The following is a 22,340-nucleotide window of genomic DNA, read 5'->3' as shown; positions in this document are numbered from 1 at the left end:
ATATGGGGGGGGGGATGAAAAATGCGAAAATGCTATAAAATGTTCCTTGCCAAGAAAAACCACTATGAAAAAGGATCCCTTTTCACATTATCTATGTATGTAGATACATACCTTCCCACAAACACACTCACAAAGATTTATGTGTGATTATGCTATGAAGGCTACAATCTATGATTTCTCAAAGCCCGTATATTTCTCCTCTCGTCACAGATATCTGCCATAATCTTAATGGCTTCAAGTTAATATATGAATATAGCAAAATTCAAGTTCCTACAGACGTGCACTTATTCCTATTAAAAAATCAGTGATATCATCAATGTGGTGCTCATCTTCTCGGTATTTTAATCTCATAATGTTAACTTCTGATTTTATGATTTACAAATCAGAGATGTACAACCTATATTCTGACATATACTCCTTTCCAAGAACCATGCTTTAGTGCTGCCAGTAGGGAAAAGCATGTATCAATTTCCCCTCAAAAATACATTTGATCAGGGGTGCCTGGGTGGCTCAGTCGGTTAAGCGTCCGACTTCAGCTCAGGTCATGATCTCACAGTTCGTGAGTTCGAGCCCCGCGTCGGGCTCTGTGCTGACAGCTCAGAGCCTGGAGCCTGCTTCACATTCTGTGTCTCCCTCTCTCTCTGCCCCTTCCCTGCTCATGCTGTGTCTCTCTCTGTCTCAAAACTAAATAAACATTAAAAAAATTAAAAGAAAACATTTGATCAAATTATCAAATTCCCACAAATGTGTGTGTGTGTGGGGTATTCCTTTCATGAGCATGGGGGAGAAAGAGGGCATAGACCCCACATGAAATTTTGATTTAAAAAAATTGTTACAGTAATTAGAAGGCAACATTTTGAGTTGGATGGAAATGCAGAGTTATAAATCAACAATAAACTCAAGGTCAGTTAAGAAAATTGTTATTGGTAATTAATTGTGACATTTTCAAAGTGTTACAGTAAATTCTTGCCTTAACATTGATAGATAAAAGCAGCTGTGTGAAATGTAGTTAAGTCCTTGCAAACAAAACAAAACTTTCTCAGTCTGTAGTGTCAGAAAAATGACAAAAGACAGTTCAACATAACTGTATACAATGCTTGGAAAAGTACACAGGGCCCCAGATAAGAACCCAACTTGAGAACAGAGGCTGTGGGAGGAGAGGAGCCATTTATAGTAGAGGAGTAACATTAACGTTGTGAATTGTAATATCCAGAGGTTTTCTACAGTTCAACAAATGTACTGCTTTGTACTGAAATTTACTTTGCAGGTTTCCTCCTCTGGGTACAATTTTCATATGTTGTTTATTTAACATACAGGTGGAGAGCACACCTACAAGGGCTAGTCAATATTAAGGCTGTGCAGACTTTTTTTTTTTGTAAAGTTTTTATTTAAATTCCAGTTAGTTAACATACAGTGTATTAGTTTCAGGTGTACAATATAGTGCTTCAGAAATTCCACATATCACCCGATGCTCATCACAAGTGCACTCCTTAATCACCATCAACTATTTAAACCATCCCCCCACCCACCTCCCTTCTGATAACCATCAGTTTGTTCTCTATAGTTAAGAGTGTTTCTTAACTATAGAGGCAAAGGTTTGCCTCTCCTTTGCCCTTTGCTGGTTTCTTGTTTCTTCAATTCCGCATAGGAGTGTAATTACATATTTGTCTTTGACTTATTTCACTTAGCAATATACCCTTTAGATCCATCTACATCACTGCCAATGTCAAGATTTCATTCTTTTCTATGGCTGAGTAATATTCCATCGTATATATATACACATACCACATCTTCCTTACCCAGTTATCAACTTATGAATACTTGGGTTCTTTCCGTATTTTGGCTATTGTAAACAATGCTGCTATAAACATCGGGGTGCATGTATCCCTTTAAATTAGTGTTTTCGTATTCTTTGGGTAAATTCCTAACAGTGCAATTGTTGGACCATAGGGCAGTTCTATTTTTAATTTTCTGAGGTACCTCCATACTGTTTTTAACAGTGGCTGCACCAGTTTGCATTCTTGTCAACAGTGCAGGAGGGTTCCCCTTTCTCCACATCCTTGCCAACACCTGTTGTTTTTGTTGAGTTTAGCCATGCTGACAGGTGTGAGGTGACAGCTCATTGTAATTTTGATTTGCATTTCTCTGAGAAGAGACGTTGAGCATCTTTTCATGTGTCTGCTGGCCATCTAGATGTCTTTTTGGAGAAATGTCTAATCAAGTCTTCTGCCCATTTTGTAATTGGATTTTTGGGGGAGGGGGTGTTGAGTTTTACAATTTCTTCATATATTTTGGATAGTAACTCCTCATCGAATGCACCATTTGCAAATATCCTATTCAGTAGGCTGCCTTTTAGTTTTGTGGTTTCCTTTGCCGTGCACCTTTTTCTTTTGATGTAGTTCCAATAGTTTATTTTTGCTTTTGTTTCTCTTACCTCAGGAGATCTATCTAGAAAAAAAAGTTGCTACAGCTGATATCAGAGAAATTACTGCCTATGCTTTCTTCAAGGACTTTTATGGTTTCAGGTCTCACACTTAGGTCTTTAATCTATTTTGGATTTATTTTTGTGTATGGGGTAACAATGCAGTCCAATTTCACTCTCTTGCATGTTGCTGTCCAGTCTTCCCAACGCTATTTTTCCCATTGGATATTCTTTCCTGCTTTGTTGTAGATTAACTGACCATGTATTTGTGGGTTCATTTCTGGGTTTTCCATTCTGTCGTAGTGACCTATGTGTCTATTTTTGTGCCAGTACAATACTATTTTGTTTGTTACAGTTTTGTAATATAACTTGAAGTCCAGAATTATGACGCCTCCAGCTTTGAGGGCTACGTATATTTAGCAGCAAAGTCCCTGTCCTCATGCAGCTTACATTCTAGTGCATATGAATTCTGGCATGCACACCATTATGCTTGTGTTAAAGGCCAGACCAAACTCTATTCCTAAGTACTATCTAAGTGCTTCTGAACAAAGACGTATCACACCACTTAAGGGTACTCCACTGTGTGATCTGGTGAAAACCGAGACAGGTTCAATTATTGCTTCAATACCAACTAAACCAAACAAGTATTTTCTCTCTTATGAGACTCGATGATGGTAAGAATTCAGGGTTTCACACAACGTCATTTTGGAGAACTTCTTTCCACACACAATTCCTTCATGTTCTTACCACTCTTGTTACCTTCATAAACCGTACTGCCACCATGAGTTTTGCGATGATGTGAAAGTTTGGATCGCCAACGGAAGCTCTGACCACAGGTCTCACACTTGTAAGGGGTCTCCCCCGTGTGAACTCTCTGATGAGACTGTAGCTGTGAAGAGTGGCGGAAGACCTTGCCGCACACATCACATTTGTACGGTTTCTCCTCACTGTGGACGCTCTGATGAACCTTAAGACTCGAGGCCTGACTGAAGTGCTTCCCACACTCCCCACACTTGTAGGGTTTCTCTCCCGTGTGGACCCTCTGATGCATGTCCAGATTCAAGCTCCACTTGAAGCCCTTCCCACACTCCTCACACTTGTACGGCTTTTCTCCAGTGTGCACTTTTTGGTGGGCTTGCAGGTGTGAACTGCGACCAAAGCTCTTCCCGCACTCCGCACACTTGAAAGGTTTCTCTCCGCTGTGGATTCTCTGGTGTGCCAGAAGATTCGCGGCCTGCCTGAATACCTTCCCACACTCCTCGCAATTAAATGGTTTCTCTCCAGTGTGGATTCTGCAGTGAATTTTGAGATCTGCTCTACGATTGAATCCCTTCCCACACTCTTCACATTTGTGTGGCTTCTCTCCGGTGTGGATCAGCTGGTGAATCTGAAGTCGGGAACTCTGATTGAAGCCCTGCCCGCATTCCTCACACTTGTAAGGTTTCTCCACGCTGTGCGTCTTCAGATGGGACTGCAGATACGCTCTCTGACTGAAGTCCTTCCCACATACTTCACATTTATAGGGTCTCTCTCCCGTGTGTACCACCAGATGAACCTGGTAACGGGTTTTCGTCCCGAAGTTCTTTCCACACTCGTTGCATCTGTATGGTTTCTCTCCTGTGTGGACTCTCTGATGTGCCTGAAGATTTGAACTCATAGTGAAGCCTTTACCACACACTTTGCATACATATGGTTTCTCACCAGTATGGATTCTCTGATGGGCCCGAAAATGAGAAGGCTGAATGAAGCCCTTCCCACACTCCTCACATTTATAAGGTTTCTCTCGCGTGTGGCCCTTCTGATGGATGTGAAGATTTGTGCTACAGAAGAAACACTTCCCGCACTCCTCACATTTGTACAGTTTTTCTCCCGTGTGGACCATACAATGACTATTAAGTGACGATCTACGACGAAAATTCTTACCGCATTTATCACATTTGAAGGGCTTCTCCCCGGTGTGGATTCTCTGATGTTCCTGAAGATGGGAAGCATGAATGAAGGCCCTTCCACATTGGTCACAACGATAAGGTTTCTCTTCCATGTGCAATTTATAATGAACATTAAGTGCTGACCTACGACAGAAGCCGTTCCCACACTGCTCACATTTGAATGGCTTCTCTACGGTGTGGACTTTCTGATGAGTTTGCAGGCATGAGCTCTGACTGAATTCCTTCCCACACTCATCACACTTATAGCGTTTCTCTCCCAGGTGAACTCTCTGATGAATATGAAGTGCTGAACTGTAACAGAAGCTTTTTCCACACTCACGACATGTGTGAGACTTCACTCCTGAGTGTGCTTGTTGATGAAGATCAAAGTTGGAGACATCACTGAAATATTTCTTAAATTCACTGCACTGATCAGATTTCTGACCTGTGTGAGTTTCAGACAGTCCGGCCCCAACCTGTCCAGGTGAATCACCTTGTTTGGGGAACTGAGAACTCTTTATCATGGAGCCTTCACACTGGGTTAAGTCACTTGCAATCTGTTGCCAGATCTGCCAGCAGGAAAGCTCTTTGTGTGGTTCTGTTTCTAAAACAATCTTCATTTTATTTTGGATCTTTCCTCCTGTAAAGACAGAGAATGCAGAGATGTGGACAACTGAAGGCTTTGTTCAGTATTTTCAAGATTTCACATTTAGGAGAGACCGTAAGACTTTACTGAACCCAGAGAATGTCCAGTCGGTCTTTTCCACCACGTGTCAGAGTCTCTGATTTGCAGGTGTTGGGAACACCGGAGGGGGGCCAGTGGGCTCCTAATCACTAAGCCCATATTCCCTCCCCCCTTCCCCCATCAACCCTCAGTTTGTTCTCTGTATTTAAGAGTCTCTTATGGTTTGCCTCTATGGCCATTTCTATTGAATTTGAAAGTCAGTGTAGAATATTGAATAGAAAATCATGTAGTTAATAAGTTATGTAGTTAGAAAAGTTATATAGATAATATCAATCAATTAGAACTTCAAGAAAAGCAGTAACATTACCAAATTTTGGATTTATTATATGTCCTAATACCAAATACCTTGAAATATTTATATTTCTGTATTCAAAGTATTACTGGAAATTCTGCACATGTTCACCTAACCTTATCTTTCTGTGTTGACAGACATTAAATGGATTGGCTACTATTACAAACTTTTGACCACCTCTAATAACTTAAGTTCAGAAATGTGTTTTCTAAAACATTTACCCTATTCATAGTCCCAAGTCTCTGTATTTACATAAAGATTATCTAAACATTTGAAGATTATTTTTTCAATAAACTTTTCAAAAAGTACTTTTCTTAAAACTCAACAATAAGGAAAAAGAACCTGATTAAAAAATGGACCAAAGACCTTCTTAACATCGAAGGGGATCGGGGCGCCTGGGTGGCTCAGTTGGTTAAGCGTCTGACTTTGGCTCAGGTCATGATCTCATGGCTCGTGGGTTCGAGGCCTGCATCAGGCTCTGTGCTGATGGCTCAGAGCTTGGAGCCTGCTTCAGATTCTGTGTGTGTCTCTCTCTCTGCCCCTCCCCCGCTCATGCTCTGTCTCTCTCTCTCTCAGAAATAAACATTAAAAAAAAAAAAAATTGAAGAGGATCTACAGACGGCAATAAGTGTATGACAAGATGCTCCCCATGTTATTTTATGCAAATCCAAACACCAAGATACCATTACACATGTATTAGGATGGCCAAAATCTAGAACACCAACACCACCAGTGCTGGCCATGACGTGGAGCACCAGGAACTCATTCATCGCTGGTAGGAATACAAAATAGTATAGACACTTTGGAAGACAGTTTGGTGGTTTCTTACAAAACTAAACATACCCTTACCATACTCTCCCACTACTGCACAGTTTGCTATTAACCAAAGGGAGCTGAAAATGTACGCCCACACAGAAATCTATACACAGACAAAACCTGGACAAGGTTTATTCACAAGGACCAAACTTTGTTTTTTGTTTTTTTTTTTAAAGATTTCAGGAGTTTATTTATTTATTTATTTATTTAGTGTTTTTATTTATTTTTGAAGGAGAGAAAGAGACAGAGCACGAGCGGGGAGGAGCAGAGAGAGAGGGAGACACAGAATTCGAAGCAGGCTCCAGACTCCGAGCTGTCAGCACAGAGCTCGACGCGGGGCTTGAACTCACAAACCGTGAGATCGTGACCTGAGCAGAAGCCGGACGCTGAACCAACTGAGCCACCCAGGTGCCCCAAGGACCAAACTTTGAATGAACCAAGATGTCCTTCAGTAGGCGGACAGATAAAAATTCACTGTGGTACATACACACAATGGAATATTATTTGGTGCTAAAAAGAAATGAGCTACTAATCCATGAAAAGATATGGAGGAAATGTAAATGCGTATTACTAAGTGAAAAAAGCCAAACTGAAAAGTATGAGTCCAACTATATGACATTATTGAAAAGGTAAAAGTATGGAGACAGTAAAAAGATCAATGGTGGCTAAGGGTTAGAGGGGAGGGATGAACGGGCAGAGGACAGAGGATTTTTTAGGGCAGTGTAACTACTCTATATAATACTACAAAGATGGATATGTGGCTTTATCCATTTGTCCAAGTCTATATAATGTATGATACCATGAGTAAACCCTAATGTATACTATAGACTCAGTGACAATGATGTGTCCATATAGGTTCATCAACTGTATCTTGGGGATACTGATCATGTAAGAGGTGAGTGTGTGGGGGTAGGGGATATATGGGATATCTCTGTCTCTTTCGCTCAATTTTGCTGCGAACCTAAAACTGCTCTAGAAAGATAGTCTTTGAAAACACTGCTGAAGAAATGTTTAAAGGGAAATTCACTCACCTCCCCGTATGAATAGTCAATTAAAAGCTGCCCCCGTTTTGATCCACTAGACGTGTGGGAGACAGCCTCTACAGAGCCCTGCTTTGGGTCACTTTATTGGAAAGTTACTTCAGCGTCCAGGTGACCTGGAATATCTAGAATAACTTGCGGGTCTGGGAGCAAATACCTAATGGCACACTGACTAAAATGTAGCATAAAGCAGACAGCAGAACTTTATCTTCTACGGGCAAGTTTCCTTCGTGAGGACAAAAGGGAAATAAAGTTGAACAGAAAACATACATGGTTCTAAAACCTGATGGTAATTCAGAGCTCTAGAAAAAAAAGTAAAAACAATAGAGACAGAGCCTGAGAAAAGGAAAAGATGAGGTTATGGTGTAACCTCCGAAAACCAGCCCAACTGCGGGAGTCTGGTCTTGCCAGGAACACTTCCTGGACAGACACATGGATGATTCCTCACGACCTGTAGGTCTCTGCTCAAAGTCAGTCCAGCAACAAGCCACTTTACGGCCCAGCGTAAAATAATCAGCCCTGTCCGCCCCCAGTTCACCTCTGGCAACTCCCATCCTTCCTTATGTTCCATGCACCCCTCTCACCATGTGACTTGCTAGGTCATCCGTCGGGCACCATATGTCTTTCCCACCACAATGCAGCACCAAGGAGGGAAGCATGTTATACCTTGTACGGTGAACACATTTTACACTTTCCGACTTTATAACCAATGTCCAGAACTCTGCCTGGAGTGTGGCAAGTACTCCACAAGTGCATGTTAAATGAATTAAATGAATCCTGGTTCAACTATTCTGGTGAGAGTTGAAGCCACATCCTAGAAAGAAAATATCTTTTCCAGGTAAGTTATTTGATACAGGAAAGGGAAAGAATATTGCAGTTTTGCTGGGAAGCTGAAAAGCTGCACAGGGGACATCGAGAGACGGGGGTACCTCAACCAGGATGCTAACAAAAACAATAAAAGTTGGCAAGCGTCTCTGGGGTGAAAAGAAAGGAAGGCCTATTGCTGGTTCCTTCTGAAGCTTTAGGACTATCTCTGTGATAATAGGATGTGGAAGACCTGTGGATGTATGGATGTGTGGATAACATAACCCACCACAACAGTTTTTCAAACTCGAAAACTTTCGAGACTCTAGTAAGCTGGAAAGATTTAAAAGCTTGCAATAAGCTCTCAGAAAAAAGAACCAGGACAGCAACTATCAGAGCCTCACTGCCAACAGGACAGGTGTCATTATGTGAGATGCCTGTGAAAGTCACATATAAATCTACAACATGCAAAATGTTCTGGTTACAATGAAAGATGTGTTTCTTACTATGGCTCATGCTCAAAAAGACTTGGAAACTTTGCTTCCACAAGTTACCCAGTCCCTAATTAAATTGTTCAAATGGAAAGATAAGTTACTAGAATCTTGGGAAAACGCTAATAGGTGAGTATGTACTTTTTGGTGAGTAATTCCGTTTATGGTTATATTTAACAAACTGACCCCTAAAAGGAGGAGTTGTGTGAGGGGAACAGGGAGTCTCTTTGAGGATGTTGACAATTTTAAGCAGGAAATTTCCTGATTCTTTCTACGTCAGAATGTTCACTAGTTGAAGGGCACCTGGGTAGCTCAGTTGGTTGAATGTCCGACTTTTGATTTTGGCTCAGGTCATGATCCCAGGGTCACGGGATCGAGCCCCGTGTCTAGCTCTGTGCTAAGCATGGAGCCTATGTAAGATTCTCTCTCTCTCCTCTCTGCCCCTCTCCCCTACTTGCTCTCTCTCGGTCTAAAATTAAAAAAAAAAGTTCTAATTAAAACACAATGAATGTTTACTAATTGAAAAGCACCAAATCTTCATTTAAAAAATCAAGGAAAAATTGTATGAAATCTATATTCTTTCACATTTGCTTAATGGCTAACTTTGTAGAAAATAAAAAGCATGATCTAGTTTTGAACCAGATGCAGGCAGCATTCGGGTATGTGTCTCCTATCACTCTCACCTTAAATCTTCCCCTCCGAGGACAGGGAAGGGGAAACCTGGAGGCAGTAACGTGGGTGGGTGCTTTGAAAGAGGCAAATGGGCTGCAGATGGCAACTCTTCAAAAGGAAGGCAGCTTGCAACCTGGCTGATACTGCCTGATACAGTAGAAGAAACATAGAAGAAGAAAGAAGAAACATATCTTTCTTCCTTCTGTTGGGGGATCTGAGAACAGGACATCAGAATCCTCATTCCAGGGGCGCCTGGGTGGCTCAGTCGGTTAAGCGTCCGACTCTTGATTTCGGCTCAGGTCTCGATCTCATGGTTCATGAGTTTGAGCCCTGCATCAGGCTCTGTGCTGACAGTGCGGGGCCTTCTTGGGATTCTGTCTCCCTCTCTCTGCCCCTCCCTGGCTTGCTCTCTGTCTCAAAATAAATAAAAATAAATTTAAACACAAAAACAAAACCAAAAAAAGAGATGTTTAACCGACTGAGCCACCCAGGTGCCCCAAGCATCTGGCTCTTGATTTCAGCTCAGGTCGTTATCTCATAGTCATGAGATCAAGCCCTGCATCAGGCTCAGCACTGGGTGTGGCGCCTGCATGAGATTCTCTCCATCCTCCCGCCCCTCTCCCCAGGACACACATGCTCTCAAAAAAAAAAAAAAAAAAAAAATTGTCATTCCAAAAGTATTCTTCCCAGAAATGAAAATGCTCCCCTGAGGCACCTGGGGGGCTCAGTCAGTTAAGCTTCTGACTTCTGCTCAGGTCATGATCTCACTGTCTGTCAGTTTGGGCCCCGTGTCAGGCTCTGTGCTGACAGCCGAGAACCTGGAGCCTGCTTCGGATTCTGTGTCTCCCCCTTTCTCTGTTCCTCCCCTGCTCATACTCTGTCTCTCTCTCAAAAATAAACAAACATTAAAAAAAAATTTAAAAAGAAAAAAAAAAAAAAAAAGAAAATGCTCCCCAACAGAAGGTTCCAAGAAAGCCACAGAGCACAGAGACAAAGCATGTTACTCAGTATGACCACAAGCACAATGCTTACCAGTTGCCCTGGGACACGGGTCAAGTGCACATACCCAAACACACTTTCATGCCAAGGGCACCCAAGAAAGTAACAAACAGAAAGAAACTGGATAGGCATTCATCAGAAAACAAACAATGTTCTGCAACATCCTTCCTTCGCTCTGGTTTGCACACGACCTATAGCTATCTCCAGGACCCATGGACACGTGGAGGTCTCCTTTCCATTAGCACATTCATGAAGCCAATACATGTTTCCAGAACACCTGCCACATACCAGACGATTCTAGGCACTGAGAATAGAGCAATGAACGAAAGAGGCAAAATCCCTCGCCGGGGTGGGGGGGGAGGGGATCAAACTCCAGCGGGGACAGAGAGGAGATGAACAAGCAAACAAAAACGTATGAGGCACAACCTAAGGCAGAACAAGAAAAGTAAAGAGGGTGATGTTTTACTTAAGTTGGTCAGAGAAGGCCGTTCCTGTGACATTAAAACTGAGCAGACACAGGAAGGGAGGAAGGAAGGAGGGAGGGAAGGAGTGAAGGGACAAAAGGATTTCAGGCAAAAAAATATGTCAGAGAGAGCCACAGAGAGTAAGGAAGGGCTCTGAGGCAGAAGTATGTGTAGTAGGCAGATTAACTGGCTCCGGAAGAATCCACGTCCTGATTTTTGGAGCCTAAAATACGTTAAGTATATGGCAAAGAGGAATTAAGGCTGCAGATGGAAATGAAGGCTGCTAATCAGCTGACCTTAAAATGGAAGACTATCTTCTATTGCCCAGCTGGACTCAAGGCAATCAAGAGGATCCTTCACAGTGCAAGAAAGCTACGGAAGAAGGGCGGAGGAAGGCAACGTGACCACAAGAGAACGGGCAGGGAGAAGCAGGGTGTGGCGGTGAAGACGAAAGAAAGGGGCCGTAAGTTCAAAAACGGGGGGCAACCTCTAGAAGCTGAAAAAGCCAAGACACAGATCCTCCCCTAGAGCCTCCAGAAAGAAATGCAACCGTGCAGACACCTCGACTGTGGCCTGGTTAAGAACCATGCCACACTTCTGACCCAGAGAAGCGTAATCAACCGTGTTGCTCTAGGCCATGAAGTGCGTGGCAGTTTGTTCCGGCAGCAGGCGCTAGAGCGTCCCTGGCAGGTCTGGGAGCCCCGAGGGGCATGGTGTGGGTGGACGAGGCGGAGCGAGAGGAAGGGGACGGGCGAGGTATTCAGAGAGGAAGTGGGGGACTCAAGAAGCCACTTCGAGAGGTTTCAACTCCGGGAAAAATAAGCCCCAAAGGGTCTTGAGCAGAGGAACGGGGCTCTGACTTCCAGTTCCTACGGATCACACGGGCTGCTACGCGGAGAACAGACAAACAAGAGGAAGCGTGGAAACCGGCAAGCGGCTGAAAGGATTCAAGAAACAGTTTAGCAGTTTGGACCAGGTGACAGCAAAGGGGGCGGAAGGAAGCGAAGACACACAGGAGAACACCTACGAGGACTCCCACCTGCTTGGCTCTTACCTGATTTCTCTCGTCTGTGGCTTGCTAGCATCATCCAAAGCGTTTTTACCTTCTCTAAGCTGAATGTATCATGTTTGAAGAGGCGGTGCTTTGTGAACATGCAAAGTCCGTATTTATAACGAACACATTACGGGCGCTTGGGTGGCTCAGGTGGTTAAGGATCTAACTTTGGCTCAGCGCATGATGTCATGGTTCGAGAGCTCGAACCCACTTCAGATCCCCTCTCTCCTTCTCTCCGCCCCTCGCCCACTCACGTGCTTGAACACACATGCTCCCTCTCTCAAAACTAGAAAGACATTTAGAAATAAATAGAACGCACACACTAAAGGTACAATCGACTGAACATTTGGATTCCTGCACATACTGATCAATTAATCAAAACCAGCATTTTTCAAACATTTTTAAAAACATGGCCCATATTGGGGCACCTGGGTGGCTCAGTCGGTTAAGCCTCCGACTTCGGCTCAGCCCATGATCTCGCGGTTTGTGGGTTTGAGCCCCGAGTCGGGCTCTGTGCCGACCGCTCAGAGCCTGGAGCCTGCTTTGGATTCTGTGTCTCCCTCTTTCTCTGCACCTCCCCTGCTCACACTCTGTGTCTCTCTCTCAAAAATAAATAAACGCTAAAAAAAATTAAAAAAAACAAACAAACATGGCCCATATTTCAAGACCCAGACATACATGCAGAAACGTGCATTACAAACACCTATTTCTAACCAATGTCTATTTTCACCAAATCTCCCACCAGGCTCCTACACCACAGACAAAATTGGCGGGAGATCTTGCTGCAATATATTCTGTTCTAATGAACTGAGATTTTCCACTTTATGTTATTAAAAATTGTTAGTACACCATAAATACAAGGGACCATTTCAAGACCCCCAAAGCTTTGAACACACAAACACACAAAGCCAATCCAGGAAGCTGACACTGAGTCACAGAGCGCCTGTCCTCACCCAGAGAGAGCAGGTTCCGGAAGTTCTCCAGCATCACGTCTCCATACAGCTTCTTCTGGGCGGGGTCAAGCAGCCCCAGCTCCTCCTCCGTGAAGACCACAGCCACGTCCTTGAACGTCACTGCCTCCTACAACACCAAGCACACATAACCTCAATCTCGCACCCAATGGCCACTGGGAGCGGGGCAGCACGGAAAAGCTGGAGAGGATGGTGGGACGTAGTTCCAGAGTGTGAGGGGCTCAAGTCCATCTGTAGGCTTCCAGGCGCTTCTCCTTCTACCCTGCCAATGCCACGGTGAGTTTCGTCAGCCTCACCAAAATGTGTGGCAATGACAACGTCCTTGTGTTTTTGTGTCCTCGTGGAGTCTACTTACAACGTCCTTGTGTTTTTGTGTCCTCGTGGAGTCTACTTACAAGTAACCGCCAAAAACTCTAAACACGCATCCTGGACAACACACGTTTTACTTCGCGACGTGTGGTGCTGACTGCCCCAGAAGGATTCAGCAATTTAGTTCAAACGTTTGACAACACCCACCTTCCTCCTCTCACACACGCACGAACCCTATCACTTTGCTTTCACATGTGCCACTAACGAGCTTTTGCTAACCTTGTGGGACAGCTCCGTGGTTCTCCCATGTAATGTTCGGCATCATGTTCCGGAACCAGCAGGCCTCTGTGCGATTCCCAAGGGCCTGTGCCTTACTAGCTGTGTGACTTTGGACAAGTCTGTCCATGTGCCTGAGTTTCTTCTCCGTATGTGGTCCTTCTGTGACAGAGTTCCTTCAAGGATTAAACCAGGGAATATCCCTAGCACTTGGAACAGTGCATGGCACAGAATAAGTGCCTAACAGACCTTTGTTATTATTCATATTATTTCTTCACGTTGCCATTATCAACAACTATCTCATCAGGGCACCCGGGTGGTTCAGCTGGTTAGCGTCCAATCTTGATTTTGGCTCAGGTCATGATCTCAGATCTCACGGTTGTGAACTCCAGCCCCAGGGTGGGGTCCGCACCAGGCGTGGAGCCTGCTTGGGATTCTCTCTCTCCCTCTGCCCTTCCCCCACCTGCATACACTTGCTCCCAAGCTCTCTAAAAAAATAAAAAATAAAAATATTTCCTCTCGGGGTGACTGGGTGGCTCATTGGTTAAGTGTCCAACTCTTCATTTCAGCTCAGGTCATGATCTCATGGTTAGAGAGTTCAAGCCCCACATCAGGCTCTGTGCTGGCAGTGCAGAACCCACTTGGGATTCTCTCTCTTCTTCTCTCTCTGCCCCTCCCCCACTTGCTCTGGCTCTCTAAAATAAATAAATTAAAAAAATATTTCATCTCATTTTGTGGCTGTTATCCCAGAGAACAGAAAACTATACTTAACGATACCGATTAAACAGTATTTAATTTTACGTATTTTTCTCATTACAACGTATCCTGCAAAGAACATCATTTTACATAGACCTTGTTTCCCTGACCACTTGAAAATGATCGCAAAGGAAAATTAAAACGTCAAAAATGAGCACATTTAAAATTGTGATCATATGATGGCAGATTTTCTTCCCCCTCTTTTTCCTACACCGCTAATCTTTCAAAAGAATACAACAGCCCTGGGGTGCCTGGGTGGCTCAGTCGGTTAAGCGTCCGACTTTGGCTCAGGTCACGATCTCGCGATCCGTGAGTTCGAGCCCTGCATCGGGCTCTGTGCTGACAGCTCAGAGCCTGAAGCCTGCTTCAGATTCTGTGTCTCCCTCTCTCTTTGACCCTCTCCCGTTCATGCTCTGTCTCTCTCTGTCTCAAAAATAAATAAACGTTAAAAAAAAAATTAAAAAAAAAAAAAAAGAAGAATACAACAGTCCTGGGTCTCCAAATGACAGCCAAGAGCAGGCTATACATTTTTCCATGGTTTTGCTAATCTGGTTTACAAGAACAACTTGTATTATTATTGCCACTTATTTGACTGTAAATTAACATAACTCCCTTTGAGATGTTTATTTGTGTTTCTCATTTTTCACATGCTTACTCTCATCCTTGTTTGTATTTCACTGGATTTTTGCCCTTTACCATATGCATAAGATTCCTCTTATGGGCTCTGCCTTTTTATTTTGGCATCCCGCAAGTATTTTTGCCTCAGGTTGTTGCTCCTGGTAATTCTGTATCAGGTATCTCTGGCCACAGAGAAATTTAAAGATTTTACATTTAAAATTTAAATTTTATAAATGACTGTGCTAACTGCTATCAACGTGCCTGCAGTGCTGAGCAGGTCAGTGTGGCGGGGTGACTCTGAGAAGGGGGTCAGGGAGCAGGCCAGCTGTGGAAATCATCTCTCGAGGGGTGCCTGGGTGGCTCGGTTGGTTAAACGTCTGATTCTTGGTTTCAGCTCAGGTCACGATCTCATGGTTTGTGGGTTCAAGCCCTGCACTGGACTCTGTGTTGACAGCATGGAGCCTGCTTTTATTCTCTCTCTCTCTCTCTCTCTCTCTCTCTCTCTCTCTCTCTCTCTCTCCTCTCCACCCCTGCTCACGCTCTCTCTCAAAAATAAAAAAATAAAAAACAGTAAAATCCCTAAACCCCATACATGTCTTTGAACAGGAAGTAAAAATAAAAAGTACATCGATTCAATGGGGACAGGATGCAACTGTGAAAAACGAACATTACAAAACATTAAAGGAAAAACATCAGAATTAAAATTAGATGTATATCACGAATACAAATTCAGTTATGGATACTGACAAGGATAAGAGACGGAGAAAATAAAAATAGCTCACTTGTCAGAAAGGAAGTAATGAATTGGAAAAATTGCTCATTTCTAGTAATTTTTCTACTCCGTAAGAAAAATAATAATAAAACAAAAACTAAAAATACATGCAAAGTAAATTCAAAAGGGACAAGGGAAGACCCTGGCACAAAACAGGTCCTCCAACGCCCGGAGCTCTGCTCGAGTCATCCCCAGAAAAAGGTGTGACCATCTGAATAATGAGATGGAATTTGGAAAGTGAGAAAGGCAAGCCCTACTCACCTTGAACATGGTCACGGGTCCTCCTACTTCTGGCAGTGTGCAGAGCACAGAGTTGCACAGATCCCAGGAAGGCAGAACCGCACCTGGTGGGGGGCCTAGGGAGGCGGAAAAAAGACATTAAAGGTAGCCCGGGATGTCACTCCCCTCCCGTCCCGGGACGATTACTGGAAATCCGTACACGAGCGTTCACAGCACCATTATTCCTGACGACCCTCCAACCGGAAACCACCGAAATGTTGACCTATGACTTATGCACAGATAAACAAATTGTGACAAATCTGTACAGTGGAATGTTTTTCAGATGCTTTTACTGTAATTAAAAGGAATGAAGTATGGATCACGCCGCAACATGGATGAACCTGGTAAACGCTGCTGAAAGTCAAAGAAGCCAGTCACAAAAGGCCAGATATTTTATGATTCCATGTCTAGAAAATGTCCAGAAGAGGCAAATCTAAGGAGAAAGAAAGCAGGTTGGTGGTCACCTGGGTGTTAGGGGAGAAAATGGAGGTGAACTGAAAATGGGCCTGAGGAATCCAACTGGGGGAATGAACATGTTCTAAACTGAATTACAGCAATGGCTGCACCACTCAACGAAGTTACTAAAAATCACTGATTTGTGCAACTAAAATGGGCAGATTCTACGATATGTACAATACACATCAAGTTGATATTAATAAATGTTTGTTCATCTACGTGTCATTTAAATCACAAAACTAACTGACAGATTCTGAGTGCATCTTGATAAAGGTATTTATATTTGAGTGAATAAGCAGGGAACATGGGGAAGCCTGGGCTCACAGCAGAATGCCAACCAGTAAGTGTATCTCCCCATAAACTTTACTCATTTTGATTTAAAAAATAGTAACTTTAGGGAAGTCTGGCTGGTTCAGTCGGTAAAGCGTGGGACTCTAGATCTGGGGGTTGTGAGTTCCAGCCCCACGCTGGGTATAGAGGTTACTTAAAAAATACAATCTTTAAAAAAATATAATAAATAAAAATTAGTGACTTCGCAGTGGAGAAACCTAATAGAAATCACCTTAGCTTAGGTAAGAACGTTGAGTTCACCGATATACGGACAGACCGATGTCCTTTGGCTCCTGTTATGCTGCAATGTCAAGGACGCCTCAATGTTCTATGGGATCCCTCCTAATGACGCATTACTGAACCTAAACACGTAGTAAGTACATATGACAAACCCCAAATGAAGAACTTCTCCAAACTAACTTGCCTCTACACTCTTCAAAAGCATCAAGAACAGGGGCACCTGGCTCAGTCGATGGCACGTGTGACTCTTGCTCTCCGGGTTGTGAGTTCGGGCCCCACGTTGCGTGTAGAGCTTACGTGAAAAACAAAAAGTAAAAAAAAAAAAAAAAAAAAAAAAAAAGAAAGAAAGAAAGAAAGAAAGAAGCAGCATCAACAAAAAAGACAAAGGTTATGGAATGCATTCCACATTAAAGAACATCAAGTTTATGATAAAAGTTTTGTACAATGTCTATCAACAAATATACAGTTTAAGGCAGTACATAAAATTGGACTTTGAAATGAGATGGGGGAGGGGAGACTGGTTATAAGGCGTTTACATGAAACACAGAACAAAATTAAATAGAAGACTGCAGATTACAAACCAGGATGTTATACGTTATCTAGCATTATTTAATAAGTAACAACACCATTAACTACTATTTGTAATTACTTACTAAACATCTAACATCTGATAGATAACTCTATCATATAGTATAACATCCAATATTACCAAGCACGGGATGTTAAAATTCTATAATCAGCCTCCCCTGAATCCTTTTTACCAAGATACCTGATGACCCATATGTGGGGCTTCCTTCCTTCAGAAAGCTAAAAGAAGCTGTCATTGAATTGCAGGTATATTCCTGGTGTTACGTGGCTGACGGAGCCAAAAGACAGGCAGAATGTAAACAACTGGGGAATTTGTGTAAAGAGTATTTGAGGGGGCACCTAGATGGCTCAATCAGGTAAGCATCTGGCTCTTGGTCTCAGCTCAGGTAGTGACTTCAAGGTTCGTGGGATTGAGCCCTGCATCAGGCTCTGCACAAGACAGCAAGGAGCCTGCTTGGGATTTTCTCTCTCCCTCTCTCTCTCTGCCCCTCTTCAACTCGCTCTCTCTCAAAACACATAAATTAGAAAAAAGAAAACAACTTAAAAAAAAAGTATATGAGAACTCCTTACACTATTTTTGCAACTTTTCAACGGAAAAATTTTTAATTTTAAATTATGCAAAAATAAAGTCTTATACTGTCAGGAAACACTCACAGGAACAACAATAATAACGGGGATAATAAAGACAATCGTGAAATTAAATGGAAATTCACTTTTCTTGGCAATGTTTAAAAATTGGCCATAGCTCTGTGGCACCTGCCTGGCTCAACTCTTGATCATATGAGCCCCACAACGGGTATAGAGGTTACTTAAAAATCGTAAAAAAAAAAAAAAAAAGGGGGGGGGGGGTGCCTGGGTGGCTCAGTCGGTTAAGCCTCTGACTTCAGCTCAAGTCATGAAGTCACAGTTCATGAACTCGAGCCCCGTGTCAGGCTCCGTGCTGTCAGTTCAGAGCCTGAAGCTTGCTTTGGATTCTGTGTCTCCCTCTCTGCCCCTCCCCTGCTTGTGCTCTGTCTCTCTCTCTCTCTCAAAAATAAATAAACATTAAAAAAAATTTTTTTTTAAATCGTAAACAAAATTTTCATAGTTAAAATACATCACAGGCTAAACACAGAAAAATATGATCAATGTGTAGAATGTTCATAAACAAACATACAAATATACACAAACAACCACCAAATAGAAATGCATTAAAAGCTTCACAGTTATTATCTTTACATCCTCGATTACCGGGTAATTAAAAAAATTTTTTCCAGCGCGCCTGGGTGGCTCAGTCGGTTAAGTGTCCAACTTCGGCCCAGGTCATGATCTCGTGGTTCCCGAGTTCAAACCCCGCGTAGGGCTCTGTGCTGACAGCTTGGAGCATGGAGGCTGCTTAGGATTGTGTCTCCCTCTCTGTCTCTCCCGCACTCACACTCTGTCTCTCTCTCAAAAAGTAAACATTTAAAAAATTTCTTAAAAAATAAAATAATTTTTCCCTCATATTTCTGTATTTTTTGATTGTTCCATAATGATACAGTTCTTTAAGGAGGCACCTGGGTGGCTCAGTCGGTTAGGTGTCCGACTCTTAGTTTCAGCTCAGGTCATGTCTCATGGTTTCATGGGTCTGGGCCCATGTGCTGGGCTATGTGCTGGCACTGCTCAGCCTACTTGGGATTCTCTCTTTCTGCCCCTCCCCCACTCACAATGCCTCTGTCTCTCTCAAAATACATAAACTTCAAAAAAAAAGAATAAAGTATATTACTAGTAAGAATAAAATAGTTGACAATGTTTTTAAAAACTCAGAAAAGTCAAAGCCCGTTAGCCTTGCTTTTAAGGTCCTCCAGACCCAAGTACTAACTACCCCAGGGTCTGGTGCCTGCTGGTTCCTACAGCTGCAGAACATGCTCAAGAGATTAGCAACCTGAGCTCTGGACTCAGGCTGCCTTCATTCCAACCCCAGTTCAGCCTCTTACTAGGTGGGGACTGTGGGCAAATCACTTATGCTCCCTGGGTCTCAATCTCATATTATTGACTAGGAAAAAAAAAAAGGCAGAATTTCTTCGCATAGCTGTGGTGTGGCCCAATATATTTATTTGTATAAAACCGTCATGGTTGAGGTTGGCAATTAAGGATTATTACTAATACCCATGCCCAATTACACAACCTATACATTATCTAATTGACGTGACTATCGTTGTAAAAGAAAAATGCCCAGGGGCCCCTGGGTGGCTCAGTCCGTTAAGCGTCTGTCTCCTGATTTCTGCTCAGGTCATGATCTCAGGTAGGGAGAATGAGCAACCCCCTTCCTTTTCCCAGGCCAGGACAGGCTCTGTGCTGACAGCAGAGGGCCTGCTTGGGATTCTCTCTCTCTCCCTCTCTCTCCCCCTCCCCAACTCACCCACACACGCTTTCTCTCAAAATAAATAAACATAAGAAAGAAAGAGAGAAAGAGAGAAAGAGAGAAAGAGAGAAAGAAAGAAAGAAGCCAAATCCCACTCACGTGGAACTTTGCTGTCAGTAGCCAGGGGAGTCACTCTTTCCACCTCTGTGCAGCCCTTTCTGAGAAATCAGGCTGGAGAAGAAAAAAAATAATGTCATGAAATGCCATGATCATGTCACTGTCCTCAATAACAGTGCAATCTAGGCGCCCCGCCTGGGGTGACTCAGCTGGTTGGTTGTGCAAGAGACTCTTGATTTCGCCTCGGGTCCTGATCCCAGGGTTGTGGAGCCTGTTAAGATTCTCTCTCTCCCTGTACCCCTCTCCCCAACTCATGCATGCATGCTCTCTCTCTCTCTCTAAAATAATAATAATAATAAAAATGCAATCTGGAAGCAACCCTCATCACCAACTAGACCCCAAGACCTGACATCTAACGCCCACCTGCTTGTACTCACCCACCTATGTCTTACATTTCCCCTTAAACTCTCTTTTCTACCTTACCTCTTAACTCAGGCGAATGAAACCGGAAACCACCTCAGGTGATGACAACTGCCCTGACAAGACCTGCCGCAGACCCAGACCACCCAGAACTTCTGAGCTAGACCCCCAACTCGTGCCTGCACAGAGTGGCTTCTGGACTGACCTACAATTACCTTTACCTCATTATAATCCTAAAATTTCTGCCCAAGGAGGAGCCTCAGCCTCATGTACATAACACACAACATATAGGCATGTTTCCTTAGGGCGCATGCTCATCCCTATGCCTGCCTCTACCTACCATGACAAGCCTTCCCTATCTAAATATCCATCCTAACCCTAAACAAAAGGAACCCATCCACCCTCTTTTGGGGATTCCCGGCTGCGGAAGCTATTCCCCTGTGATTTCCTTCTTTGCTTGCAAATCAAAGTTTTCTTTATGCAACAACTCAATCTGGTAAGGTTTCTGAGTCACCAAGGTGGGAACTCAACCTTAGTTCCATTACTACCGGCACCTTCTGAAAAGAGAGATTAGAAGGGGCCCAGGATGGGGCGCCCGAGTGGCTCAGTCAGTTGAGCGTCTAGCTTCGGCTCAGGTCATGATCTCACAGTTTGTAGGTTTGAGCCCCACATTAGGCTCTGTCCTGATGGCTTAGAGCCTGGAGCCTGCTTCGAATTCTGTGTCTCCCTCTCTCTGCCCCTCCCCCACTCATGCTCTGTCTCTCTCCCAAAAATAAATAAAAACATTAAAAAAAAAATTTTTTTTTAAAAGAAGGGGCCCAGGATGATCCAGCAACCTGATCCAGCAGGAATCAGAGAAGAGCAAAGATCACCGCAGTTGGATATGTGACCCTAACCTGGGGGACCCTAACCCTAGCTGGCGAGCGGGGGCGGGGTGGGGAGGAGGGGGCAAGAGCATCTGGCTTTGGGGAGGTCCCAAACAGACCCCATTTGGTCCCTCGCTGCTGACAAAATCCGAAGGCAGAGAATCTAGTCCAGGGGAATAAGAAAAGAATTTATCTCAGTAAGGCGAACGCCAAAAGACTGCAGACTAACGGCTCCAAGACTGTCTTCAAAGTGCCTGAAAATACGTCCAAGTTTATGTAAGCAAAAGGTGGGGTGAAGGCGGGCGGGTACTGCAGGTGGGCAGCGAAGGTCAAACGGATTACTATCTTGGGGTCAATCACAAACGGGGTCTTGCTGGCGCAGGGCAGCCCTTACGGCTTGAGGGGTTAGTTTAGGTTCGCACCAGGGGCTGCTTTGCCCCCAAGGCTGTGCCACCTGCGCCAAGAGACAAGCTGGAAAGAAGCCAGCCAGAAAGTTTGAGGTCAAAATGGAGGCAGCTGAAGTCCTCTTTCACCACCTCTTACAATCCTGGAACACCAGGAAGCACAGGCACGCGTGGGTGTAGGGAGGCGCACGGGGCGAGCTGAGACAAGCAGAAACTCAAGCCAGGCGATAGGTGACCCCACCCCACGCCCCACCCCACGCCCTCCCCGGGCCTCGGGACCCACCACGAACGCAGAGACTCCCCCAGAGACGCACACCACTGCCTTCCCCCCCGCTAATACCTGCGTGCTCCGCTCAGGCTTTTTTCCCCCCTAAGTCGCCCTGTCGCTGCAGGTTCCAAGCACAGATTCAGGAAGTTTGGAAGCGCTGGGAGAGGCGGAACTGACGCACCGCTTCCATAGAAAATTCAGGAGCAACCTCCCACTCCCCCAGCGGAAGTGCCCGCGAGAACCTGGAGCTTCTGGACTACATCTCCCAGGATGCACCAGACCCGCCTTCCTGAGCGGAAGTGAACGCGACTACACGGAGCGTGGGGACTACATCTCCCAGAATGCTAAAGGCAAAACGTTCTTAGGCTCGCGCTCCTAAGCAAGTTGCGGCTGCTGGAAGCTCCTTGTCTACGCTTCCCCAAATGCCAGAATGGAAGGGGTCACGCAGTCCCGACTTCCTAGGTGGTAATACGGGTTTCCTTGTTAAGAGTCTGCGTTACCTCTGCCTGAGTCCTCAGCGAAATTATTCCATGGACACGACTTCCGAATTCGAAATGCCTCCAGTTGTGACAGGAGTGTTGTTGGAAAGGGATTAGGTGAGGAGGTACAATCTTCAAGAA

The 22,340-nt window shown here is 44.1% G+C and overlaps 1 protein-coding gene across 3 annotated transcripts; it reads right to left on the bottom strand.

The window, feature by feature from the left end:
- Positions 1-1,594: 1,594 nt before the first annotated feature.
- On the bottom strand, positions 1,595-21,957 carry LOC109257934 (zinc finger protein 234-like). Of its 3 annotated transcripts, XM_053905448.1 has the most exons (7): positions 21,793-21,957; positions 19,805-19,876; positions 16,955-17,026; positions 15,691-15,785; positions 12,664-12,807; positions 11,728-11,815; positions 1,595-4,990 (listed from the first exon to the last, which is right to left on the bottom strand). In XM_053905448.1, the coding sequence occupies exons 4-7, from the start codon at positions 15,697-15,699 to the stop codon at positions 3,123-3,125; spliced, it is 2,109 nt and encodes a 702-aa protein (XP_053761423.1). In that variant the 5' UTR covers positions 15,700-15,785; positions 16,955-17,026; positions 19,805-19,876; positions 21,793-21,957; the 3' UTR covers positions 1,595-3,122. The 3 variants fall into 3 exon arrangements, with proteins under 3 accessions (XP_053761423.1, XP_053761421.1, XP_053761422.1); XM_053905446.1 differs by lacking the exon at positions 11,728-11,815 and having other exon boundaries at positions 12,681-12,807; XM_053905447.1 differs by lacking the exons at positions 11,728-11,815; positions 16,955-17,026 and having other exon boundaries at positions 12,681-12,807.
- Positions 21,958-22,340: the final 383 nt, after the last annotated feature.

The sequence above is a fragment of the Panthera pardus genome, unplaced genomic scaffold, assembly GCF_024362965.1.
Source record: "Panthera pardus isolate Hobbes unplaced genomic scaffold, ASM2436296v1 HiC_scaffold_18, whole genome shotgun sequence".
Lineage (NCBI taxonomy): Eukaryota > Metazoa > Chordata > Mammalia > Carnivora > Felidae > Panthera > Panthera pardus.
This window is presented reverse-complemented; position numbering and strand designations above follow the sequence as displayed.

Coding starts and splice junctions, on each gene's coding strand:
- LOC109257934 (XM_053905448.1), bottom strand. Junction 11,816..12,663: donor TGGGTGAGGACAGGCGCTCT/GTGACTCAGTGT, acceptor ATGTTCACAAAG/CACCGCCTCTTCAAACATGA. Junction 4,991..11,727: donor CCACAGACGAGAGAAATCAG/GTAAGAGCCAAG, acceptor CTGTCTTTACAG/GAGGAAAGATCCAAAATAAA.